General features: G+C 63.9%; 1 protein-coding gene across 2 annotated transcripts; it reads right to left on the bottom strand.

Moving 5' to 3' along the window:
- Nucleotides 1-3,612: 3,612 nt before the first annotated feature.
- ACTA2 (actin alpha 2, smooth muscle) lies at nucleotides 3,613-17,775 on the bottom strand. 2 transcript variants are annotated; one of them, XM_077874809.1, is made up of 9 exons: nucleotides 17,631-17,775; nucleotides 14,141-14,295; nucleotides 12,796-12,924; nucleotides 10,340-10,450; nucleotides 8,804-8,888; nucleotides 8,344-8,505; nucleotides 6,827-7,018; nucleotides 6,245-6,426; nucleotides 3,613-3,900 (listed from the first exon to the last, which is right to left on the bottom strand). In XM_077874809.1, the coding sequence occupies exons 2-9, from the start codon at nucleotides 14,267-14,269 to the stop codon at nucleotides 3,757-3,759; spliced, it is 1,134 nt and encodes a 377-aa protein (XP_077730935.1). In that variant the 5' UTR covers nucleotides 14,270-14,295; nucleotides 17,631-17,775; the 3' UTR covers nucleotides 3,613-3,756. The 2 variants fall into 2 exon arrangements, with proteins under 2 accessions (XP_077730935.1, XP_077730934.1); XM_077874808.1 differs by lacking the exon at nucleotides 3,613-3,900 and adding an exon at nucleotides 4,586-4,756.
- Nucleotides 17,776-25,999: the final 8,224 nt, after the last annotated feature.

Genomic DNA, 25,999 nt, shown 5'->3' with positions numbered 1-25,999 from the left:
TCGGGCCCGGCGGGGAGGGGAGGCCCCTCGGCCGCGGCAGCCCGTCCCGTCGGTGACCTGGGGTGTGCGCACGTGGCGGCGGCGCGGGCGCCCCCCCCCCCCCCGGCCCGGCGTCCTCCTGGGTCACGGCGGCCGCTGTCCGTGCCCGCAGTCCGTGCCCGCGCCGCCCGGGCCTCCGTCCACACCGCCTGACGCGACGCCGACCCGAGACCCCGGCCGCCCCAGCCCTCGCTGAGGAGCCGTCGCGCCGGGAGGAAGGTCGCGGGGTCGCGGGGTCGCGGGCCAAGGCTCTTCCGGCTCCTCCGGCTCTTCCTTCCGGCCGCGGGGGCGGGGGGCGGGGCCCCGGGGCAGCCTGCGCGGCTCCTCAGCACTTCCGGGCGCGCCGGGCTCACGCGGGGCCACGGCCTCTGAGGATCCGGCGTCCGACCCCGCGCCTCCGAGGCCGCGACGTCACCTCGAGAACGTTCTAGAACGGCTGAGCGGGAGGATGCCCGTCCCGGGGACGCCCGCCCGCGACTCGACCCCACGGGCCGCGCTCCCGGCACCGACCCGCGGCCCGGCCTCCCCGGCCCGAGGCCTCCGCGGGCCCCGCGCACCTCCCAGGGGGCTGTGCGCTCCGGGCGGGGGGAGGGGCGGGGAGGGCAACACCCACCACACCCAGCCTCCCCGCCCCCTCCTCCCTCCCCCCTCTGCTCCCGGGGGCTCCTCCTCCCTCCTTCCCGGGGCTGCCCCCCCCCCCGTCCCCCCCCCCCCCAGCCCGGGGCCCTCACAGCGGGTGCAGCCTGCCCTTTCCGGACCGTGTCCTCTGGCGCCGTCCTCCCTGAGGAGGTGTCCTCGGGGCAGCCCCTGGGTCACCCTGGTCCCCGGGGATGGCGGGACCGCGCGTCCGGTTGTCCTGCTCTGACGGGGAACAGCCGCAGCCACGGCCGCCCCACTCGCGCCTCCTCCTCCCCCTCCTGCTGCTGCTCCTCTTCCTTCTCCTCTTCCTCCTCCTTGTCCTCCTCCTCCTTTCTTCTCTTTTTCCTCCTTCTGCTCCTCTTCCGCTTTCCTTTTCCTCCTTTTCCTGCTCCTCCTCCTCTTCCTCCTCTTCTTTCTCCTGCTCCTCCTGCTCCTCCTCCTCCTCCTCCTCCTCCTCCCCTCCTTGTCTCCTTGAAGAAGCGCAGGTGCAGCGGAGGCTCCTGGTGGGCCCATGCGTGTTGGCTCCGCCGGCCTCCTCCCTCCCTGCAGCCAGGCCGCTGTGTGTCGCAAAGCCCGGGAAGATGCTCTCGTGAGCCTGTCATGGGGGTGATCTGTGGTCCCAGAAGGGTTTGAAAGTCTCGTTACTTATTATTAGGAGAGGAAGGGGATTCGAGAAGCAGCCAGGTATACACCTGGTCGTGTGTCCTAAGGGGCTCGTCCGCAAGACTGTGCCACCCGCCCAGCCCTTCAGCGCACTGGACGTCTTGCAGACTCGGGAAGAGGTGTTGACTTAAGACTGAGCCAAGCGCTCAGGCCCTAAAGCTGAGCGCTCACACGGAAAGACCACTTCACGGACGCCCGTTTGCTGAATGGTCCTGGTTCCCCCGCTCGTTGCCTCTGGCCGTGGTCTCAATCCTGCACCCAAGAGCTCGCATCCTCCGGTGGTGGATGCAAAGTGCCCTGGCGCCGCAGATTGGTTGTACCTGGGTGAACCTTGCAGAGACGACGGGAGTGGTCGGTGATCTCTGCCTGAGTTCCAGAAGTCTCCTGGCCGCAGGTATCCGCACTAAAGCCCCAGCTTCTGTCCTAGTAGGTCTGGAGAGCCCTCGCCTGGTAAGCAGAGATCTAAATTGGGAGCGCTCACACGGGGAAGGACCACTTCACGGATGCCCATTTGCTGAACGGTCCTGGTTCCCCGGCTCGATTGAGGAGCCTCAATCGCCACACGGGACACCACATGGGACGGTGGTTCTCAAACTCTGACGTGCAAAAGGAGCATCCGAGTGATCTGATCGGCGCCAGGGACTCTAGCTCAGCAGGCTTCGGCTATGATCCAGGAACTGCCCGCTTCCAGGGTGCCTCCGCCGAAGCTGCCCTGCGAGGCCTATGCCTGGGGATGCTGGCCCAGTGGCTTAGAGTTGGGCCTGGAACCAAGGTCCAGGGGCCCCTCTCTGCCTGTAGGATATGGTAGCGGTAGGTCCACCCACGGTCTCAGTCACTCCACCCGGCAAAAGGCGGTAAGAAAACCACCTCCATAGGGTCGCTTCAGGATAAAATGAGGGCGTCCTATAGAGGGCTGGGCCTGTATCCTGCACCTGCCAACTCCCACTGTTCTAGGATTGGTGTTAATTAGCTCAAGCTACCGGGCCAGAGAAGACCACGGAAAGCTTGGATTTTCTGGGTCAAACAGGCATTAAATCTTGGGTAAATCTCTGAAGGAAGATGCTGCATTCGACAGAGACCCCGCCCCCCAAGACTCTCACACACAGGAGGCCCTCACAGGTACAGAAGGTGTTTCCGCGTGTCTTTAGACCTCTCGAGCCGAGCGGGTAGAAGAGAAGGTGAAGGTGCTGGCTCCGCTATGTGATGATGTCACGGGAGCACTTGGTTTCCTCATCCGTACAACGGGCAGGGTGAGCGCGTGCCCACATCGTTCTGAAGAACGGATGAGGAGGGGACGTCTAAGGCCCTAGTGTGGTCATGGCACCAGGGGTCCTCGGGGGGCCCGTTGGCTTTCCCATCCCGGCCCTTCTGATGTGTGTCTGTAGCCACATATTCAAACAGACGTTGATCGGGAAAAAGGAACTGATGAGCTTTCACAGCAGCGTGTCTTGCTTTTTTGAGAATCTGTTTCCCTGAAAGACGTAAAGTCCTACTTTCAGTACCATGGTTTAAGATTTTTCGACTTTATGATGATGTGGAAGCAAGGGGCATGCGGTAGAGACTGTACTCTGGGTTTGAACCTGGCTGTCTGCTGAGGCTGCGCGGGGACACGGCCCCCAGGGCCAGCAGCCGACGCTCGTCCCGCCGTTTGGGACCCGCGCAGCCGTCCTGTCTTTCACTTCGCAGTATTCCGTAAGCCACAGGCTCGCCAACGCTCCGCTCTGTAAGACAGGCTGGAGTCAGGGGGCTTTGCCCACCCGGAGGCCACTGTCGAGTGCTGAGCAACCCCCGGCTGCCAGGCCCGATCCGCCACGTTCGGTGGGTCAGGTGCCTGAAGCGCACGTCGACCGAACGGTGGTTTAACTCAGGTTGGGTTTGTCGGATGCGACCCCACCGCAGGTGGAGGAAATGTGTGTATTTATTGTTTCGTGTGCATATTGACGTCGTGCATCTGCGTACGTGTAACACGGAGTTACTGCTCCCGCTCACCCGGGCCCAGGACCGAGCCTGCAGGACAGTGACGCTGGGTCACAGCCGGCAAGCGGCAAGTCAGCCCGGGTGGTCCTGTCCGTACGCCTCCATTCACGTTCCCGTTTACACACACACACATACACACACACACACCCGTGTACTTTCAGATCTTTGCGCAGCCACGTTTAGCTGGGGGAGCCGCGTCCTAGCGGGCGCGCCCCGGAGGCACCATGAGGGGGAGCCCCGGCTGCACCTTCAGAAGCAGGTGCGCCCCGCGCCACCAGAGGCCAGGCCTGCAGGTAACCAGTAACGTACTGCAGATTTATTAAAAAAACACACAGGTAACAAGTCAGAGCTTTGCTGGGAATGATTTGGAAAAGGATGGAAGGCATTATTCCACAGAACGTTCACAATCGTGCGCCAGACACAGAGCAAGGAAGCGTCTTAGAAGCATTTGCGGTGCACGATGGACGGGCCGGCCTCGTCGTACTCCTGTTTGCTGATCCACATCTGCTGGAAGGTGGACAGCGAGGCCAGGATGGAGCCGCCGATCCACACAGAGTACTTGCGCTCCGGAGGGGCGATGATCTGCGGCCGGGGCGACAGAGGAGCGCGGTTAGTGCGCCTGACGGGGCTGCGTTCCCCCGCCGGCCAGGCTGCCGGACCTCGCTCAAGTTCCGGGGACGCGGGGACGGCGGGCGGGGGCAGCCGACCCTGGCCCCGTCCTGACTCTACCCAGCTCGGCCCCCAACCCCAGGGCTGAGACTCTCCAGTGAGCACGCTTGTTTCTGCAGCTTTACACGACCACCTCCGAACACCGCACCGCTGGGGTGCGCCTACCCCCTGCACGGCCTCCCCCCAGAACCCTGACGATGGCTCTGTCCCCCTAAGCTGTGCCCGGAACTCAGCACGACACGCGCTCTCCGCAGAGACCAACAGCGGCACCTGAGCACCCACTACCCAGGGCTTCTCCCACCGCTTCGAGTCCACTGGGATGCACCATGTCCCATGGCAGGGCTGGGTCCCCCAGGTCCCCGGGGTGGGTCCCGGGGAGCCGCGCTGCCAGCTTTCCGTGCTGCACCGGCCTGACCTGCAGGGCATGCTCATGTCCCTTGAACGGTGGATCAAGCCAGGGGCCCCAGCTGTGTGCGGTGACCCCCAAACACAGCGGCAGCCGAGTGAACCCCAGTTCCACTCCCGACTCAGACACTTCAGTGGAAACCAACGTGGACGCCTGGGCAACGGGCCCGGGTATTTATGGAACCCTGGGGGAAGGCCTGATTGCTGTTCACCGCCCAGCTCTGCCTGGACGCTTATTCTCCATGCAGGTAGCTGATACCGGTGCGCACCTACTGCGTGCCTGGGCCTGTGCTAAGCGTTTACCCGGGTCGCCTCGAACTCCAGAGAGCATTGGGTTCAAGCTGATTACATGGGGACAGAAGGCCTGAGGGAAGGGTCAGTAAGTGACAGGGTCACCCTATTAGACCCCTAGTCACACCTGGACCTCGCCCAGCTATTGTTTTGTTTTGTTCTGCTTTAGAAGCAAACTTTTCATTTGGGGGTAATTTTCCTCTATTTTTATATTTTTAAGATGTTATTTATTTATTCATGAGACACACAGAGAGGCAGGCTCCTTGCGGGGAGTCCGGCGCGGGACTCGATCCCGGGACTCCAGGGTCACGCCTTGGGCCAGAGGCAGCCGCTCCGCCGCTGAGCCACCAGGGGCCCCAGATTTTTAGTGAGTCTCCTCTCCTTGGAGCTCTGAGTTCCACGTTCACTTTATTCGAGAAGCCAGGGTTGGAGCAGCAGGCCTGGCGGCTCTGGCTGCCACCGCGTCTACACCACACCCCACCCAGGCCGCTTTGTCATGAGTGCAGCGCTGGGTGCGAGTCTCACCTGCAGACGAGGGAGGGAGGGGGCGTCCCGGCGGGACACCGACCTCTGGAGGCAGCGTCCTCTCAGTGTGTGGGGGTTCAGAGCCTGGGGGCGGGCCGAGGGCCCCGGTCCAGCTCTCTCTGTGCTGTGTCGTCCGCACACAGAGGAAGCGAGTGTGCATAACGGGGACTGTGATCTGGGTCGTGTGTGTCCCTCCCCGGGGCACGGGGCGCAGTACCCGCCTAGCTTGTGGCATCACATGGTGACAACAGCTTCTGAGAGGCCACCGGGCCTCCAAGGGCACTCTGATGTCTGAGCTCCCTCGGCCGGACTCACGGCACACGGTGTAGGGGCTCTGGGGGCTCTGGGACCGGGTGCAGCCGTTGGGGGGTCCTGTGCTTCCGTCACCCACACCAGCAGCAGGGCCGCACAGAGCGGCGACCGTCCGGCAGCCCCCGGCCCCTGAGCCGTGACCAGTTAGTGGAAAAGGGCGACAGAAGCTGCGGCTCTAAGCCTCTCGGGCGGTAGGTCTGGCTCCCCGATCACTCGTGCTGTTTGGGATGGGAGAGGAGCTAGTTCTGTGACGGGAAAGGGACATAACGTGATGGAGGGACACCCGGGGGGCTCAGGCCGTGACCCCGGGGTCCCGGGATTGAGTCCTGCATGGAGCCTGCTTCTTCCTCTGCCTGTGTCTCTGCCTCTCAGTGTCTCTCATGGATAAATAAATAAATCTAAATAAAAATATTTAAATTAAGTTAAAAAAAAGACAGGTGACAGAAATCATCAGGGCACGCTGTGCCGACTGTGTCACAAGTGCAACCGTGAATCGTGTCGCACGCCTGCATCTAACAGACGTCTCCATAAAGCGTCAAGGGACCGGCACGCGCGGGCGCTCCGCTGCACCTCAGTCCCGACGGCAGCTGGAGGACAAGGGTGCCCGGACTGAACCGTGGGCGACACAACCTCGCTTCCCCTGGGAGCGGGACTGAGTCATCACAGCGCCTGAGAGGCGCTGGCGCTGCGGGCGGCCCTGTGTGGCACCCGCCCCCGGCCCTACCTTGATCTTCATGGTGCTGGGCGCCAGGGCGGTGATCTCCTTCTGCATGCGGTCGGCGATGCCGGGGTACATGGTGGTGCCCCCCGAGAGGACGTTGTTGGCGTACAGGTCTTTCCTGATGTCGATGTCACACTTCATGATGCTGTTGTAGGTGGTCTCGTGGATGCCGGCAGACTCCATGCCTGCAGGTGACACGCGGGCCATGACCCAGCCCCGTCCCGGGGCCCCCTCCCCGTGCTCATGGGTGCCCAAGATCAGTGTAAGGCGGGAGGGGCCCCCTCGCTTCTTCCCCAGCCCCCGTGCCTCCCGACCTCCGGGCACCCGGCACGGCCCTGCCCTGTCGTCCATCCGCGCCCTCGTCTGACTTGCTCAGCGTCCCCCCACGTCACGGGTGCTTTGGGTGGGACGGGACACGGACCCACTCGCCCAGAGAGAACACCGCCCTGGCCTCCTGTTCTCCCCAAACGCGACGCTTCCCCCCTTCCCTGGTTTGGAAGAGCGCCTGGCACGGGCCCCACTCGCCAGGCTGCTCACGGCCACGGGCGCGGGCGGCTGGCGTCGCGGGGGGACGCGGGGACCTACCGATGAAGGACGGCTGGAACAGCGTCTCCGGGCAGCGGAAGCGCTCATTGCCGATGGTGATCACCTGCCCGTCGGGCAGCTCGTAGCTCTTCTCCAGGGACGAGGAGGACGCGGCCGTGGCCATCTCGTTCTCAAAGTCCAGGGCCACGTAGCAGAGCTTCTCCTTGATGTCACGCACAATCTCCCGCTCGGCTGCCGAGACACAGACAGGGGGGCTGGTGCGGCCCTAAAAGCCCTGCTTACTTGGTGTCTCCGACGGCGCGGCTCCTTCCAGCCCCGGCCCAGGCTCGGGATGCTGCGGCCCAGCATCCGGGACGGCAATGACCTGTGCGTCCGCGGGGAGTCCCTTCCATCCCCAGCACAGGGCTCGGCCCCCAGAAGGGTTGCGGGGGCGCGCAGGCCGGGGCCCAGGGGGCCGGCTGGAGGCACAGAGCGGGGCGTCCGTCCCTGTTACATCTGAGGCCCTTTCCTTTCTTTTCCAGGACTAACTGTTCCCTGTGTGGTGTCGTTGTCCTATAACCGCTGGTTACGCGGGGTTCTCGGTTATCAGGTGGTCCTATGCGCCCCCCATCCCCGCCCCATTTTCATAAAGCCCCAGAGAGCCCTCCATGCTCCTGTCGCCGCCCGGGAGGCCGAGGCCCTGGCTGGGGACCGTCCCCGCCCGGGAGGCTCCGGGACCCCTCCGGGACCCCTGCAGACCGAGGTGTGGGCACCAGGGGCGAGGAGCCCCCAGATGCCACGCCCTGAGCCCCTAAGCTACGGTGCCACGCCAGCCCCGCCCCGTTAGAGACCTGGGTCCTCGCTGGAGCAGAGGCGGCACGTGGGGAGGACCCCAACTCCCTGCCCGGGAAGGGGAGCTGCCACCAAGGGGCTCCAGCTCGGGCCATAGGAGCCCCGGGCATGTCGGGAAACACATGGACGCCACCAGATGGACGAGGGGCAACAGGGACAGCGCGTCAAATGCCATCATTTGTCTACGGATCACCCCCTGGACACTGAGCTGAGAGAGATTGCTAGAATTGACTTTCTCTGCTTCTGTTTGCTCCCGCAGTGTGGCTACGGGCAGGACACGCAGTCCCGCCAGGCTCCTGTCCTCCTGCCCCAGAGCCTGGGGGAGATGGGGGGTGCAGGGCCCCAGAGCCCAGGGAGGGATGGGGGGTGCAGGGCCCCAGAGCCCAGGGGGGACAGAGGGTGCACGGCCTCAGAGCCCAGGAAGGGATCTGAGGGGGTTCAGGGCCCCAGAGCCCAGGGCATAACCCGGGGGAGTGCAGGGCCCCAGAGCCCAGGGAGGAATGGGGATGGGGTGTAGGGCCCTAGAGCCCAGGGGGGGACGGGGGGGTGCAGGGCCCCAGAGCCCAGGGGGGATGGGGATGGGGTGCAGGGCCCCAGAGCCCAGGGAGGGACGGGGAGGCACACTCTGCTCTGGGGTTTGCGTCAAGCCTTGGCATCTGTGCCCCCCATCCTCTGCCTGGACGGCCACCGCGGCCCCGTGCACCCCCGTCGCTCCCGTGCCTCACCGGTCGTCACGAAGGAGTAGCCGCGCTCAGTGAGGATCTTCATGAGGTAGTCGGTGAGGTCGCGGCCGGCCAGGTCCAGGCGCATGATGGCGTGCGGCAGGGCGTAGCCCTCGTAGATGGGCACGTTGTGGGTGACGCCGTCCCCGGAGTCCAGCACGATGCCTGGGGGCCAACGCGCACCGTGGACGTCCCCGCGGCGGGTGCCTGGGCCCTGGCGGCCGCGGGGAGACGACGGGCAGGAGGGGCCCCGGGGCCCAGCTCAGCGGGGCTCTGCCTCTCCCCCGGCCTCTCCCCCACCCTCGCTCCCTCTCTCTCAAATTAATAACAAGTCCTGCTGGAAACGGGGCCAGGAGGGGGCCGTTCAGGGCTGGGCCAGCCGCCTGCCGCCACCCCATCCCACGCTGCAGCCTGTGAACCCCGCGGTGCCGCCCCAGCCCGGGCGCGCCCCTCGGCCACCTACCGGTCGTGCGCCCAGAGGCGTAGAGGGAAAGCACCGCCTGAATAGCCACGTACATGGCTGGGACGTTGAAAGTCTCAAACATGATCTGCGAAGCGACCGGGCAGCGGGGTTAGAGATGCCGCGGCCTCAGCAGGGAGCTCCGGAGCGCGGCCCTGCAGCTGGGCTCGGGGAAGGGGCGCCTGCCTGGCTCGAGGTCGCCCGGTGGAGCAGGGTCCCCCCCGGCCGCTGGCAGGCATGTGGGGTCCAAGCGTGCCCTAGCAGAGCTCCGCACCCCCGCTGACCCCGGGGACGTCACCCCGCCTCCACTGCGGGCGGAGGGGCTTGCTTGCGAGCTGCAGCGTGAGCGGCCTGGGGCCCCATGGGTGACGCCGGAGCCCAAGAGCAAGACAGGACAGCCCCGGGCTTTGGCCTCTCTGCTCTACGGAAGGCGACCGGCTTGGGGTCCAGCCAGGCCGCGGTGTCCGCGGCGCCGCTGGGCTGTCCAATGCCGGCCCTGGGATCCGAGGCCCGGGCCCGCAGCGAGAGGACCCTGGAGGATGGCCCCTGGCCGCTGGCAGCGGACGACACACATGGACACGAGGGGCCCCCTCAGCTCCCGCAGGCTGGGGACACGGTGTGAGCTGAGCCCCTGCGGGCCAAGCGCGGGAGATGCCTCCGGGCCTCCGCCTGTCCCCCGGCCAACCCCCCCGCCCTGTTGGTCCCCCGGGCCATCTGAGGCCATCTGCTGGCGGCCGGGCTTCCCATCACGCTTCCCCCTGACACCAGCCACAGGGATGGGACTGGCTGTCGGGGACGACGTCGCCTGCCACATGGGTGACTCCCAGGCACGCACACATCCCCCCGGCAGAGGACAACGCGAGCGTGTTGGTGCAAACCAGGAACAGGCCCTGCAGGACTGGCAGGTGTTCCATCAGGGCCCAGGTCGGCTCCAGGCGCTGCGGCTTCTGGCCGGCGACCTGGGGAGCCCCCTGATGCCCAGGGGCCCGGATTGTTCACTGCTTTTCCCGGACACGCCGTCGTGCGATGGCTTACGTGACGCGCCACTGTTCCAGCACGACCTGCTCCCCGTCCTTAAGACCCGGAGGCGATGGCTCGGCGCCTCCCAAGCACAGGCCCGCCTGCCTCCGGCCGGACACCCCTCCACACGCCCCCCGCCCGCACCCCGCTTGGCCTCCCTGACCTTCATGTCTGCACTTAGAGAAACACCGGCACTGGGTCTTTCGGCGGGGGGGGGGACGGAGGAACCAGGAGGAGGGAAATGGAGCGGACTCGCTCGCAGGGCAGGGGACACGGGGCCAGTTTGCAAACCCAGCTCGGACCCAAGGACCAAGCTCCCGCCGGACGTTGCCCCGCAGGTTGACACGGCGTAACCTCGCGCATCCCACCGCGGGACAGAGGGCAGCCCCGCAGGCAGGGGGTGAGCCCTGTGGAGGCGCCCGCGCCCGGGGTCCCGAGGTCCGGAGGCTGTCGCTGTGCGAGCGGGCAGTGGGGCTGGGCCTGCCCTGCAGGGTGCGGGGTCCCGCAGCAGCCGCCTACCTGGGTCATTTTCTCCCGGTTGGCCTTGGGGTTCAAGGGCGCCTCGGTGAGCAGGGTGGGATGCTCTTCGGGGGCGACACGGAGCTCGTTGTAGAAAGAGTGGTGCCAGATCTGGGGGGGCCAAGGAGAAACACGGCGACGTGACCCCAGGGAGCGCGGACCCCGCACGGGTCCAAACGTCCACGTTTTTACCGACTCAGAGACCGGGGCTCAGACTGCGACTGACCTACCCACGACCCCCATGGAGTGGGTGCCCGAAGCCCCCCAGCCCTGGCCTGTGGGCAGGACGCGGTCTGCAGAGTCGAACCCAGGTGCAGACCCCGGCTCGCCGCTCCCGGCCGTGAGCTAAGGACTGTCGCCCCCTCGTGAGCAGGGACCACGGGGACAACCGGGCGTCGCGGCCACAGCCCGGGCGGCTGTTCAGTCCAGCGCCTGGCCCACAATAAGGGGGGCCGTCATCCTTCGGCTCTGCGTCCTTACAAAGTGATGTCGACGCCCGAAGTGGAGTCTGACCTCATGACCCCAGACCCTGGGGCTCGCACTCTGCTCCTCGGACTGAGCGGGCTGGCCCGGCTGTGTCCTCCCCGACCCCAACCGCCTCGGGCAAGGCTCGCGGGGACACGGCTTCCCTTAGCAGGGAAAGGACGAACCGGGGATGCATGAATGGGTGGAAGCAGGAAAGTGGCCTGAAAAGGCCAGATGCCATTTTTTTTAATAGAGGTTTTATGGATGTTTTTTTGTTTTTAGATTTAAAAAAATTTTTGATTTATTTGACAGAGAGAGAAAAAAACAGAGAGCACACTGGGGGAGGGAGATGCAGACCCCTCTGAGCAGAGAGCCCGACCAAGGGCTCCACCCCAGGACCCTGGGACATGACCTGAGCTGGAGGCAGACACTGAACTCACGGAGCCCCCAGGCCCCCGCTAGTGACCATTTTTCTTACCTTTTGGGAAAATTTCCCTGCACAACCTGATAGGGAACCCAGGAGGGACCCTGATAGGGACCCCGGGAGGGTTTCCTACTGCGTCAGAGCCTCTCCTCCATGCATGTGCACGCGTGTACCTACAGGGAACTGACCAGTGAAAGCCAGATATCGTGGTTCTAACCCCTTTTGCTACACTAAAAAAAAAAAAATAATGCCATTTTCTCATTAGTCTGTCTAATGGTCCCAATCACTTGTGTTTCTATGATGCCTAATAATACACATTAATATTCTAGGATTTGGGGGCACCCGGGGGGCCCAGCAGTTGAGCGTCTGCCTTTAGCTCAGGACATGACCCTGAGGTCCCGGGATCGAGTCCCGTGTTGGGTCCCTGCAGGGAGCCTGCTTCTCCCTCTGCCTGGGTCTCTCTGCCTCTCTCTCCATCTCTCATGAATAAATAAAATCTTTTAAAAAAAAATCCTAGGATTTGGGGTATCTGGGCAGTTCAGTTGGTTAAATCTCAGACTCTTGATTTCTGCTGGGCCATGACATCGGGGTGCTGAGCTGGAGCCCTGCCTCTCCCCCTCCCCTCTCCCCCCTTCTCCCCTCCGCAATCCCTCTCAATCTAAAAAACAGAAACAAAAAATCCCTAGGACTGAACTCTTCTCATAAGCTCTTTTATGTGAAATCGGGAGATAAGGTTCACCTGCTGCCACACGGAGACGCGCTCTCTAAAATATGCCTTTAGGAACGCTCCTCAGTGGCTTGCGCCTGCACATGCTGGGGATGGTTCGGGGACAGTTGGGGGACATACCAAATCCACACTGTCTACAGTGTGAGAACCAAAACACTTAAAAAAAAAGTTCAGGGTGAGTTAAGGGGAAGCCTGGCCGTGCAGTCGGGCTGCTGCAGCTCCTATGCGCTGGGAGGCTGGGCCTGGGCCCCTGGGGAGCCGGGTGGGTGGGTGGGGGGCTCCTGGCTGCAGGCTCCAGAGGGTGCGGGGGGAGCTCCTGGCTGCAGGCCCCAGAGGGTGGGGGGGGGCTCCTGGCTGCAGGCCCCGGAGGGTGGGGGGGGAGCTCCTGGCTGCAGGCCCCGGAGGGTGTGGGGGGCTCCTGGCTGCAGGCCCCAGAGGGTGGGGGGGGCTCCTGGCTGCAGGCCCCGGAGGGTGGGGGGGCTCCTGGCTGCAGGCCCCGGAGGGTGGGGGGGCTCCTGGCTGCAGGCCCCGGAGGGTGGGGGGGCTCCTGGCTGCAGGCCCCGGAGGGTGGGGGGGCTCCTGACTGCAGGCCCCGGAGGGTGGGGGGGGCTCCTGACTGCAGGCCCCGGACAGCCCACCCAGTGTCCCCGCGACAGACCCGCAGCACCCAGCACTGGCGAAGGGCTGCGTGCTCGTGGGCAGCACAGCTCCCTGGAACTGCTTATGCACCCGCTTGGGCAAGGGGAGCGTCTCAGGATTTATTTTTCACCAGTAGCCAGACGTTCCAAGCCACGGAAGGTGATGGCCTGACGGCTGCACCCGCAGAGACCCTCCCGGTACCTTTTCCATGTCGTCCCAGTTGGTGATGATGCCGTGTTCTATCGGGTACTTCAAGGTCAGGATCCCGCGCTTGCTCTGAGCTTCGTCGCCCACGTAGCTGTCCTTTTGTCCCATCCCCACCATCACTCCCTGCAAAGAGCCACAGGGCATGAGCCTGGGAAGCCGGCAGCCGCCAATCACGAGGGAGGTCCTGCCGTCGAGGGTCCTCCTTGGGTGCCAGCCGCTGGCGCCCTGCCCGAGGCCACTGAGCCGTCGGGGGCGCCCGACTGGGTGTCCAGGGGACCCAGGGGCCCCGCGGGTACAGCACTTTACGCTGGGGCTTTTGGGTTTCTAACAGCTGAGTCCACGCCAATCAATGTTAAGACATTGGCCAAAAAAAAAAAAAAAAAAAAGACATTGGCCTAAACTGCTCAGAAGTATTTTTTGATCATCAAAGTGAAACTTTTAAAAAAAAAAAAAGGCAACACAAGAAAGGGAATCCCCGTCCCTGGATGTGTGATCGCCCCACAGCGGAGGCTTCAGAGTCGCCTAGCGGTGGCAGGTGCCAGGGCACCACGGCAGCCGTTCCGCGGAGACGGGCCTCAGATTCCACGCGGGGGCACAGGCCGTTATTCAGGCTCAGGGTCGCCCGCCGCGCCGAGGCCCGAAAGTACCGGGCAGGCCCGGGAGCCGCGACGTTTCTGGCGTCTTCACGCCGTGGCCGCCCCCAACACCTCGCTTACACAGACGGTCGGTGAGCTGGGCCGTGTGTCTCTGCACGTCGGCGCCACCGACCCTAAAACACGCGAGATTACATCTGGCAGCAAGGCCTCCTCTCTTCTAAGGTCCAGATCCCCGCCAGGGAGCGACCTCGGGTCTTTTTAATTTTTTTTTATTTTTAATTTTTTTTTTTTTAGCAGTCTCGGGTCTTATTTTAGCTCCTTTCCAAAGAGCAGCTGTGGTGCCCTCACTGGGGCTGCGTGACGATGATGCGACGATCGTCTTGAGAAAAACAGGAATTGGGGGAAAACGGTGACATCATAGCACCCCCCCCCACCCCCCAGCAGGCAACCTGTCTCCCTGGTACTTGAAATCTGCACTTACTAACCTCATCAGAGCTGCATTTTCGACACGGCCCCGCCATTTCTGGGCAGAGTCTGGACACTCGCGGACGCGCAGACGTAGGGGCCCTAATCTATAGCCCTGTTTCTCTCTATTCCAATCGGAGTTTTTTTTTTTTTTTTTTTTTTTAATTGCACGGATTCGAGGTGCAGCGCCGGGTGGACGCGGGCAGCTGCTACCTCGGTCCACCTGCACGTCCCCCGGTGGTGAGCGCGGCGACCGAGGACCACACGGTGTTGCTCACCTGATGTCTGGGGCGGCCCACGATGGACGGGAACACCGCCCTGGGCGCGTCGTCACCCGCGAAGCCGGCCTTGCAGAGCCCGGAGCCGTTGTCACACACCAGGGCGGTGCTGTCCTCTTCCTCACACATGGCGGCTGCAGCTGCTTCACCGGGTCCTGGGGGGACGGAGGGGGGCGCTGTCACCGGCTCTCGGGGCCCGTGGCTGCCGTCTCCTCCTGCGGGTGCCCCGAGAGCGCACACCCCAGCCCCCCTGGGTCTCCAAGCCGCCAGCCCCCCAGTGTTGTACAGGCCGAAGCCCAGGAGGCCCCGTTCACCGACCGGCCCCCGACCGGCCCCGGCAGCCGGCTGGTCACACGTGCTCCGAGGACGTTACACGACGGCCACGCCCGTGGGGGCCCGGCTGTGGGCAGGGACGCGAGGCACCGGTCATCCGTTGCAGGAGCCTCTGGAATTCGCTCCCTGAATCAACCCAAACGCATTTTTCTAGACATGTTGTCACTTTGATGTATTTTCTTAAAAAGGTGCATTTTGAGGGACGGGCAACATGGGAAAATTTGGAAACGCTGCGGCGATGGGATGCTTAATGTAAAGTGTTTAAGAGGAAAGTCTCTTTTGGGTCCAGAGAACTTTCATTTTACCTTTGGAAAAAGATTTAGAGCCGATGGAAAGTGTCTAAGGAGGTGCTTTGGGGTCTAGGGGCCCCGGCTCCTAAGCTTGGATCCCGTGACAACATCTGCAAGACGGGAGCAAACGCGGCCACTTTATGGGTCTGGGGGACTGAAGGTCCTACAAAACTGTAGGACCATTTTCTTTCAATGTCTCATTTTTATTAATGGGAAAACCCAGAGGCGGGGTTTTGCTCAAGGGCACTTGGGCTCTGAGCTGAGGGAGAGGCGAGGTCCTGGCCTCCAGGTCACAGTCCCTCCACTTCCCCCAAAGCTGAATTAGGTGGGAATATCCCACACAGAGGGGGACGCGCAGGCTTCTCGGCTCGACTTTGAGGTTGCAGGAGACGCCCCGCTGAGCAGGGGCCCAATGCGGGACTCGAACCCGGGACCCTGGGATCATGAGCTGAGCCGAAGGCACACGCGTCACCCCCCCCCCCCGCCCCGGGTGCCCAGGACGATGCATTTTAAAATCTGGGACCAAAAATTAAAATAAAAATAAATAAGATCTGGGACAGGGACTATTCGCTCCGATTGACAAACAAGGAAATCAAGACTCAGGAGCTGGTGTGACCCGTCCAGGAGCCGACGACAACGGGACCTCGGAGACGAGCGGGGGCGCCGGGCGGTGGGCTTGCGCTCTGTAGGCACAGGGGGGGCGCCTGGGCCCCACACACAGGCCGGCCGCTTCCTGAGCCCCCACGTCTCAGAGTCACAGCTTCCCTCTCTGCCCAACGGCGAGGACGCCACAGGCGCTGTGCAGAGGCCAGCGTGGGAGCCACACGTTTTAAAAGCACGTGGAATAATATGCAGTGGTGGGGACCTGGGGGCTCAGGGGCGGAGCGCCCGCCTGCAGCCCAGGCCGTGACCCCGGTCCCGGGATCGAGTCCCGCATCAGGTCCCTGCGGGGAGCCTGCTTCTCCCCCTGCCTGTGTCTCTGCCTCTCCTCTGGGTCTCTCAGGAATAAATACATAAAATATTTAAAAAAAAGTGATTTGCAGTGGCGCACGCATGAGGAGCTCTCCCCACACGTGAGATTTAACGTTACGGTTATTAGTGTCATTACATAATTATTGCCCAGATCGCTTCACTTCTCGTCTTTGCCTGCAGCTGTGGCGCAGAGACCCCTGACCTGTGGACCCCACTTGTGAGAACGCAAGAGGAGCCGCATGGACGCCGGCTCTTCCCATCCCCACCCTCCCTGCCCTTCCCCTCCCCTCCCTGCCCCGCCCTGCCCTTCCCAGACACTGGATTCTGTTCTGCGTTCTTGGGATTTGGCTTCCGTCCCAGCGGAGTAAGAGGCTAGAGGAGGAATGAGACATGGGGACAAGACAAAACCCGCGGGAAGAGCCGGCGCGTGTGTGGGAGGCGGCCAGCTCCGGCTCCAGGCTTTCCGCCGATGCACTAAGCAGATTTTCCAAACCAAAACAGTTGAGAATAGGATGAATTCTTTGGAAATAGGGTCCCCCGAGGCTGTGAGGAGATGCACTCCATGAGCGCGCCCGTCCCTACTGAGTGCTGTCCGGCCGAGGGCTTGGGGCGGGGTGCCCCCTGCACCGCCCCTGCACAGCCCGGCCTCAGCACCAGCAGCATGCAGGGGGGCACCCGACATCAGTAAGCCTGCTTTTATTGGGCAAAAAAAAAAAAAAAAAAAAAAAAAAAGTGCAGGAGGGATTTTCTGACCATCAGAGGGGAAGTTTCTGCGTCCTCAGAAGCCCTGCCGGAGGTTTGCCCTCCCTATCTGCAACCTGGAGGAGCCGCGGGGTTGGAGCGAAGCATTTCCTAATTAGGTAAAACACACTCAGTGTCCCTTTGGAGCTGCCCCCGGCTGGGAGGGGCTGCTCCCAGCGCCCGCGCAGCTGGTGCCAAAAATGAGTAGTTAGTGTCATGGGGGGAGGGGGGGCTTGGGTTCCCAGCTCGTCCCTCCTGAGATGCAAACCATATTTAGTCATGGATCGCAAAATGGCAGGAGAGGGTCAGCGCAACAAGAGTGGTCAGACCCTGGGGCTCAGCTGGGGTGCACAGGGTGGTCAGCTCCCAGGGCTCAGCTGGGGTGCACAGGGCAGCCAGACCCTGGAGCTCAGCCTGGGGTGCAGGGCAATCAGCTCCCGGGGCTCAGCCTGGGTACAAGGCGGCCAGACCCTGGCGCTCAGCTGGGGTGCAGGGCTGTCAGCTCCCGGGGCTCAGCCTGTGGTGCAGGGCAGCCAGACCCCGGGGTGCACCCTGGGGTGCAGGGTGGTCAGACCTCAGGGCTCAGCTGGGGCACAGGGTGGTCAGACCCCAGGGCTCAGCTGGGGTGCAGGGCAGCCAGCTCCCGGGGCAGGTGCGGGAGGCAGGTGGCCGCCCGAGGACCCGCAGCTGTTGTGCAGCCCCCGCCCCCCGCAGCCACAGGGCAAGGCTCCGCTGGCTGCCGCCTCCCTGTGGCCCCACAACACACCTGGAGACGGGCCCTCCCCGCCCCGCCTCTGTCAGAGCCACAGGGACTCCGACACCAGAGGCTCAACCCCAGTGCCCGGGCGCCGCCTGCCCCCTGACGGCCGCCGCACAGCGACACAGTCGGGGCGGGAGCCGCAGCCGCGCTCGGCAGCCCCCACCCTGGTGCAGGCGACGGCGTCCTGGGCACCCCGGCCGCGTCTCTGGGCCCCGCTGCAGCTGCGACGCTGCTGGCCCGGCGCCCCTGCCCCCGCCTCCTGTCGCCTGTCGGGGTTTTCCACCCCAGCCCCGGCAGCAGGGGCCACAGCCGTCTCGACGCAGGACGTTCCTTCGGGGATCCCCGATTGCCGCTGGCCTGCGGGGGGCCGGGGGCCTGGGCGGCTGCCACTTACCCCGACGGCGGCGCTGGCTGGGCTCGGGCGGGTGCGCGGGCGGCCGGGCCCCGGGGTTATATAGCCCCTTGGCCGGCCTCCCTCCCACTGGCTTCCCAAACAAGGAGCAGAGGCGCTCGGGCGCGGCCAGGCCAACACGACCATATAGGGGCCTCGGCACGAAAGCCTCCTCTCTGCGGGGCCGGGTCTGGGCTCTTCCACCGCATTCCACTGCTGGCTGCCGGCGCCCGGGGACCAGGGCCCGGGCCTCCAGAGCCGCCACCGAGGGCCCAGGGCCACGAGCTGGTGGGGGGGCACACGCGGCCCGGGGCGTCCTCGGGGCCCAGCCACCTCCCCCCGCGGCGGCTGCGCCCCCGACAGACACACGGCGCCCACGGCTCCTAAACACGCTGACGGCGGGCCGTGATTTCACGGTGCCCAGCCCCGGGGCGCGAGGGGGCCCGGCCATCCACGCGCTGACACAGCCAAGGCCCGGCTCCAGCAGCGCCCACGCCGCCCTGTCACGAGGCAGCTCGGGGCCTCTGCCCCCCGACCCCCCGGTGCCCACGCGGGCCCCGGCCACGCTGCCCGGGTGCTTGCGAGCGCCGCCGCGCCGGGACACTCCAGGGTGACCGGGCGCTCGACGGCCGCGACCCCTGTCCACCGCGTGCTGGCCCACAAGTGGGGCGCGAGCCTCCCCCTCTGCCTCGTCCCTGTCACCAGCACGCACACGGCCCGGGTGTTGAGGCAGGAGGGCCGCACGGCACAACGCGCACACGGAGCGTCCATAAGAGCAAATGGAAACATGTATGAATGAATAAAAAATGAAGAAGCAAAGTGAGGCGACGCACGTGCTCACCCAGCGGGGGGCCTCTCCTGCCCGTCTCCCATCCTCACACCCGCACTAGGCGAGCTTGCACGTATGTCGTGCGCACGTGTGGACAGTGAACTTTGTCGATTATGATTCAAAAATAAAACAATAAAATTGGAGACACTAAGTCGATGGCTTTGAGTCCCAGGGCCCGAGCGAGGCAGGACGTCGGGTCTCCCTGGTGAGAGGACCCGGGCCTGAGGCCGCAGTCGCCTCCAGCCGGTCTGCGAGGGGCCTGGCGACTTCCCGTGGACGCTCCTCCAACGGCCACGCACGAGCCGAGCCGAGGGATCCTCGCCCTCTCGTGCCCACCCGCTGTCCTCTTCGTTGGGGCGGTGCAGGGGCGGGGGCGCGGGCGAAGGACCCTGGTTCGCTTTGCCTGGGGTGTTTTCCCTTCCCCTCCTCTCTCTCCCCTCATTCCCTTCCCCTCTCCCTTCTTTCCCTTCCCCCTCCCCTCTCCTTCCCCTCTCCTCCCTCCCCCTCCATCCCTCCACATCCCTCCCCTCCCCTCCCCTTCCATCCCTCCCCTTCCCTCATCCCCCCACACACTTCCTCTTCCCTCCTTCCCTCCCTTCCCCTCCCCTCTCCTCCCCTTCCCCCTTCCCTCCCCCATCCCTCCTTGTCTCCTCTTCCCCCTCCTCTTCCTTCCCCCTCCCCCTCTCTTCTTCTTTCCCTCCCCGTCTCACTTCCCTTTTGCCCTCCCCTCCCCTTCCCCCATCCCCTTCCCTCCCCTACCCTCTCCTTTTCTCCCTTCCCCTCCCCTTCCCTCTCCTCTCTCCATCCCCTCCTCCCTCCCTCCCTCCCCCTCCATCTCTCCCCATCCCTCCCTCCCCTTCCCTTCCGTCCCTCTCCTTCCCTCATCCCCTCTCCCACCCCTCCTCCTCCCTCCTTCTCTCCCTTCCCCCTCCCTCCTCCCCCCCTCCTTCTTTGCCTACCGCCTCCCTTCCCTTTTGCCCTCCCCTACCTTTCCATTCCCCTCCCCCTCTCCTCCCCTCCCCCTCCCCTCCCCCTCCCCTTGCCCTTCCCTCTCCTCCCCCTCTCTCCTTCATTCCCTCACCCTCTCCCTTCCCCTTTGCCCTCCCCTCCCCTCTCCTCCCATTCCCCCTTCCCTCCCCCTCCCCTCTCTCTCCTCCCCCTTCCCCTCCTTCCCCCTCCCCCTCCCTCCTTCCTTCCCTCCCTCTTTCACTTCCCTTTTGCCCTCCCCTCCGCTTCCCCTCCCTCCTTTCCCTCCCCCTCCCTCCCCTTTACCCTTCCCCCTCCCCTCCCCCTCCCTCCTTTCCCTCCCCCTCCCTCCTTTCCCTCCCCCTCCCCTCCCCTCCTCCTTCTCCCCTCCCCTCCCCTCCCCTTCCCTCCTTCTTTCCCTCCCCCTCCCTCCCCCCTCCCTCCATCCTCCTCTCTCTTCCCTCCCCCCCTTTCTTTCCTTTCTTCATCTATGATACTAACCAGGGAGGACCCATAACTGAAAATAAATTTCCAAGCGACTGACCGATGGCCTCCTTGTCTGGCTCTGTCTTACACGCCCCGCTCAGGTCCCTTGGCTGAGAGAACACAGCCCCGCGTGCGTAGGCAGCGCCAGGAGGAATCTCCAGCCAAGTGGCCACACACCTTCTGCATCCGAGGAGTCACGAGCCCATCAGAAAAACACTAGTGTCCGATGAGTTGGTCGCAGTTCAGGAAAACTGTGAAACAAACTCCAGGCCGCGAGCACACAGTCCTGGATCATCTCCAGACGTGCTGTTGTGGAACGTCACCCGCCACCTCCCTCTCGTTATCCAGGGATCATCTACTGCAAACCCTTACGATCTGGGGCCAGTAGGATCCTCTCCGGGCCCGTCTGGAGCCCAGGAAGCAGCGCGTGCTCCACGTTTCCCAACAACTTCTTGGTGGCTCTGCAGCCCGTCACCTCGTGGCCGAGTCGCCCGTGTCAATCCTGCCGCACGACCGCACAATCCGGGTCGGTAAGGAACCTGATCTGCTGCTGCTGTTGAAAATTGGGGCCGTAGGAATCGCTTTGTCTACACTGAAGACACTCCCTGGCTCGTTCGTACCGTGTTCGGCTCCTAGAACTACAAGTCCACGCCGGGTCTCACGGGCCAGCATCAAGGCGGCTGCGGATCTTTTGGAAGCTCTGGAGGGACGCGATTTGGGCCTCTGGTTTCCAGAGGTGGGATGCGGTCCTCAAGGCCACCGCGGAGCGTCCGCAGACCTCATTTTCTGGCTCCAACCATCCCGCCTCTGCCTCTGAGGAGGCCTGTGGTCCCACTGGGCCCCCCGATGCCACAGGGCCGCCTCCCGCTAGGCACCTCCGCGAGGTTCCTTCACGTGCCTGTCCCACCTCAGGTGACCCCCGGCTCGCCGGGGCCCCTCCACCCCTTCCCACCCCGCCACGCGTGCTGCCCCCCGTGCCCCCAGGAATCGGCAGCACCTTCTCCATTTAGAACATTTAGAACGTGGCCCGAGTGCCCAGTGCGGTCACGGTCACGGTCACGGTCACGGTCATGGTCACAGGGAGGAGACGGCCTGCAGCGCCTCCACTCACTTCCACTTCATTGCGGTGCATTGGCCGAAGCACGAAAGACTCGCCCCTCCCTGCGGGACGTTCCCGGGTCCTCAGAGGCGAGGCTGACCCTGGCCAGAGGGAGCGGGTCCCCGGGTCCCCAGAGGCCGGAGGAGAGGCTGACCCTGGACGGAGGGAGCTCGAGCTGGGCCAAGTCTGGGGGGAGGCCGCTCTCTGCCACCTGTGCCTCAAGTCTCCGGCATCGCCCTCCGACCTCCTGCCCTCCACGGACCCCGCCCCTCCCACTCCGATCACCCTGGATGGTGCACCCTCTGCCTCCGGACACAGCGCCCAGCGCCCAGCACACAGCTCAGGGCCTTTGCTCGTGACCCCTGCCCACTTCCACCCCCACCCCCACTCACATCCTGCTGTCCACCCCCACCCAGATCCCCCCTCTCCCACCCAACCTCCTCCGCCACCCCCACCCCAATGTCCACCCCCACCCTGACCCCCACCCACCTCAACCCCCACCCTCACCCCCACCCCGATGCCCATACCCCCGGATCCCCATCCCAGCCCAACCCCCACCCTGACCCCTACCCCTCCACGCCCACTCCGACCCCCACCCCAACCCCCTCCCAACCCCCCATCCCAACCCCCACCCTGGCCCCCACCCCCACCCTAATGTCCACCCCCAACCCCCCAACCCCCCTCTCTCCTCCTCCCCCCACCCATACAGAGCAGCCTCCTCCAACAGAACTTCCCGCCACTGGTGATCACTGACCCCTGAAATGTGGGGACGAGTTGAAATTTTTATTTTATCTTAATTTGAATAGCCCATATGTGGCTGGTGGCGGCCACACTAGGAAGCACACGTACAGGAAGTGACTTTTGTTTCTTTTTAAAGATTTTCTGCATTTATTCATGAGACACAGAGAGAGGCGGGGACACAGGCTGAGGGAGAAGCAGGCTCCCTGTGGGGAGCCCGATGCGGGACTCGATCCCAGGACCTCCTGGAGGGCTGAGTATCTACAGGAATCATCCAGAACGGAGCCTATGTTTGCTTGGACCCCTAATGACTCATATCTGTAGACAAATTGGATATCACGGGCCCGAGGGGCAGGATCATGTGTGTCCTGGGGTCCTTCCCACCTGGTGACAGGTGCGCCGGGTGTGCCTGACCTGGTGGACAGGCGGGTTTGCTGGGCTCAGGGGAGACCGCTGGTCACTTATTTAGTCTGGAGACCACGTCACGGATCCTCAGGGCACTAAATAGTGAATAAATACAGGATTGTTGGTGTTGCCACCGTGGAGCGTTTGGGAGTTGGAACAGTTCGCGTCGGAGGGGGGGTGGGGAGGAGAGGCCGAACCAGGCGCCAACCCGGGGTCACACGCTGTCGGGGACTAAACACGGAAAGGGGGCTGCTCCGCGGCAGCCAAGGGGCCTGGGACACGGGGGTGGAAAGAGAGGTTCCTTAGCCGTCGGTGGCCGAGGGCCCCGGCCCAAACCGCGACCTTGTCCGTTCCTGACGCTACGAAGCTCAAACTGAACTTCAGCGACCTCCCCAAGGTCAGAGCAAACGGAGTCGGGTCCGAGCTCAGGTCCCAAGGACCTCAGGCCTGGGGGGGAAGCAAAGGACGGGGACAGCCACACTCTCGGAGGACCCGTGCAGCTCCCGGGGACGCGGACGAGGGGGGACCCGGCCACAGGACAGAAGCAGCCCCGTTCCCACCCGGGAGGGCAGAGGGCGGAGGCGCCCCAGCTCCGTGCAGGAAACAGAGCCTGAGGCCGGAACCAGAGCCCCGGGCTGCCCACAGGATGCGCCGCTTCTCAAGTGATGGTTTGAGGGGCTTCTCGTGTTTTCTGCCGGGGCTGACGTCCCATGCGGGCTTCCCCTTGTCCCTCCCTTCCGTTTGCTGAGTCTCAACGAGAAGGAACCGGGCGTCCCCTTTGGGTGAAAAACACAAGAAGCCTGGGGTTTGCTGACGGTGCTCCAGAAAATACCATCCACGAGGCTGCTCCTGCCGCGTAAGGGACCCGGTGACTCACGCGTCCCGGCGTCAGCATGGGTGCCAGGTGCCCCTCATCGGTCCGGGGCTCAGAACTTAGGGCAAGTCCTGCAAACCCAGATCCCTCCAGAGGCAGAGGTACCTGCAGATGGCGATGCCCTGGGGCCCCAGGCGGCCGGCGGGGGTCAGCTGCCCCATGTGCTCGGTCAGGCTTGCGGGGTCTCCCGCTATATAAGACGAGGCCGAAATGGCAAGTTTCATGTGCGACTCCCTTGTTTTTCAATGTAGGCAACTAATTCACTTTATTTATTTATTTTCCTTTTTCTGATTCACTTTAAAAGAAAAAAAAAAGCAAAGGAGGCCAAATGCATCCTCCTGTGGGCCTTCAGTGGTAAACTGAGGCACAGACGATCGTAACCAATCCCATCGCAGCTCCAGGGCTCCCGGGAGCCTGACAGTGTTTCATTGGATCATTAATTCTAGAATGAGTGAGGGGAGTGGGAGTGTAGGTGCCACCAAGACTTAGTCCTAAAAAGCGGCTTTACGTGCGAGGCGCCTGGGTGGCTTCGTCCGCTGAGCCTCTGACTTTTGGATTCAGCTCAGGTTGTGATCTTGGGGTCGTGAGTTCGAGCCCAGCATCAGGCTCCCAGCTCGGCGTGCAGCTGCTTAAGATCCCTGCTCTCTCTCTCTCTCAAATAAATAAATAAAATTTAAAAAATCACTTGACATCCTCTAAGGGAACGGGGTAACAGGGCATCAGTCCGGCGGACAGCCGTCTGCACGGAGAATGCCTCGGATCCGCAGCCCCGGCCACGTCGGGACAGAGGCGGCCCACGAGGGCGGGACGGGACCGCGGGAGACTGGACTGGAGCGGGGCCGGGTCAGGGCAGCGAGCGAGGCCGCCCGGCTTCTCCCCATGGCCGGCGGGACACCCCCACCCGCGGAACGGCTGCTCCTCGGTGGCACCTCGGGGTCGCCGCTGGTGCTGGCCGATTAGCAGCTCACCGAGGGCTGGTGCATCGCGCTGTGGCCCGGCTCTGAGCTCCCTGCCCGACTTTCAGCCTCACGTCCACTGTCCCGAGGCGCGGCCTCCGGCACAGACCCGGGCGTCGGATCCCTTGAGACCCGAGCCCGGTGTCCTGCGTGGGGCCGGGCCGGGGCGTCGCGGCCGCCCAGCTGTCAGAGGCCTGCAGAAGCAGGGAGGCTGGTCCTCCGGGGCTCGTCGGCACGTCTCACGGCTCAGGGGCCGGCACCGCCCTGGAGGGCACGGGGACACCCGGGGGGCGGCGGGGGCGGCTTTGAGCAGATGGCCCGCCCGTGAGTAGAGCTTGTGGCCCTGCATGTTTCAACGTCCTGTCACTCAGCCTGGCCCTAAGTCGCTGAAGGCTCAGACATGGAGCACCCGCTGCCTCTGGGGAGTCCATCCTGCATCGGCCACCCTGCGGGGCCCCGAGCGCACCCCGCATGGGACACGAGGACCGTCCAGGGGTCTGGAGCCTGTGGGGCGGCCCAGGGCACAGCCCGGCTGTCACTCGGGTCAGAAGCCACTCAGGCAGCGGAGATGCTCCGCGATGACCGTCCGAAGGGACGTGGGGCCTGGGAGCTTCCACTTGAAGGCTCCACAGGGAGCACCGCGGCCCCGGGGGTGCAGGGGGTGCACAGGGCTCTGCTTAGCGTCAGACGCACTTCAGCTCCTAGAAAAGAGCATGAACAGGAGGGACCCTGGGACGGTTCCTCAGTTCCTCGGTGCCGCAGGAATTCCAAGTGCTGTGCCTTGGAATTCCAGGCATTCACTTCCTTTTCCACCCAAACTGAGACCCTATAGGGTAATTTCACGAGGAGCAGCTCCCGCTCCTTTAAAGGCCGGACCTGGGGGAAGGTGGCACGGCCAAGGCGCTCACCCCCTGCACCGCGGAGGAGCAGGCCCCGGCTGCACCCTTGGCTCGTGCCCCAGCCCCAGTTTTCCAGCTTCTCCTGAGACTTCTGCACACGGGGAACGACGCGCCTCGGCCTGCGGGGCCTCCGGGAGGAACGGGACGGTGACGTCTGTCCCCGCCGTGCGTGACCCCACAGGGACCCAGCTGCAGCCGCCGCGTGCTCCGTGCTCCACGTCCCCCACGCGCAGGGCTCACACTCCTGAGCTCCAGGGCTGGGGACACTGTTTCACGCGCTCCTCCCTTTGGGTCACGTCCCCCAAAGGCCGACGGAACCTGCGAGCGTCACCTCAGCCCGCCCAGAGGCCTGGGCGTCCACGCGCCTGCACTCGTTTTATTTATTTATTTCCTGGTTCTTAATTTTTAAAAACATTTTATGTGTTTATTCATGAGAGACACACAGAGAGGCAGCGACTCGGGCAGAGGGAGAAGCAGGCTCCATGCAGGGAGCCTGACGCAGGACTCGATTCCAGGACCCCGGGGTCACGCCCTGGGCCGAAGGCAGACGCTCCACTGCTGAGCCTCCCGGGCGTCCCCTGCACACGTTTTAATTGTCACAAAATGGGAAGATGGTTGACAAGGGTCTCCTCTCCCCCTCCCTCCGCTTTGGGAAACTCCCCGGAATATGTGTAATTTGGAGTTTTTAAAATGAGACATCTCAAGGTTTCGTCGGGATGATCCTCATGCTGCAGGTTCCTATTTTACCCCGAATGCAAATGACCACGGGGCCCACCGTCCGTGCGCCTCACCCGCCCTCGCCACTCGTCTGCCCAGAGTCTTGGGTCGCCTTAGGCTCCAGGCTCACAATAATCCAAAGCCTGTTTGTTCTCCTGAATCCACGACAACGACGACAACTTCACCCAGAAACCCCCACGGCAGGCGCGGGGGGCCGCGGGCCTGGAGGAATGCGGGCGACGTCTGTGCCGCACACACACGTGTGTCCACCGAGTGCTTTTTTGGGAGAGACGAACAGAAAACCCAGGCTTCTTCAGACAGACGGTCACAGGCAGCCCCTCCTCCCCAAGTAGTGGAAATACCAGTGGGGAGAGCCTTGCTTTATAAGGGAAGGCAGCTCCGG

Source organism: Canis aureus, chromosome 27 (genome assembly GCF_053574225.1).
Source record: "Canis aureus isolate CA01 chromosome 27, VMU_Caureus_v.1.0, whole genome shotgun sequence".
NCBI lineage: Eukaryota > Metazoa > Chordata > Mammalia > Carnivora > Canidae > Canis > Canis aureus.
This window is presented reverse-complemented; position numbering and strand designations above follow the sequence as displayed.

Bases quoted from the DNA above. Each gene is read 5' to 3' on its own strand.
- ACTA2 (XM_077874808.1), bottom strand. From the start codon at position 14,269: ATGTGTGAGGAAGAGGACAGCACCGCCCTGGTGTGTGACAACGGCTCC. The intron at 8,506-8,803 runs GTAGGTGGCCGA...GTTGGCCCCCAG, and splicing joins CGCCTCTGGGCGCACGACCG to GCATCGTGCTGGACTCCGGG. The intron at 7,019-8,343 runs GTGAGGCACGGG...GTGTCTCGGCAG, and splicing joins CTACTCCTTCGTGACGACCG to CCGAGCGGGAGATTGTGCGT.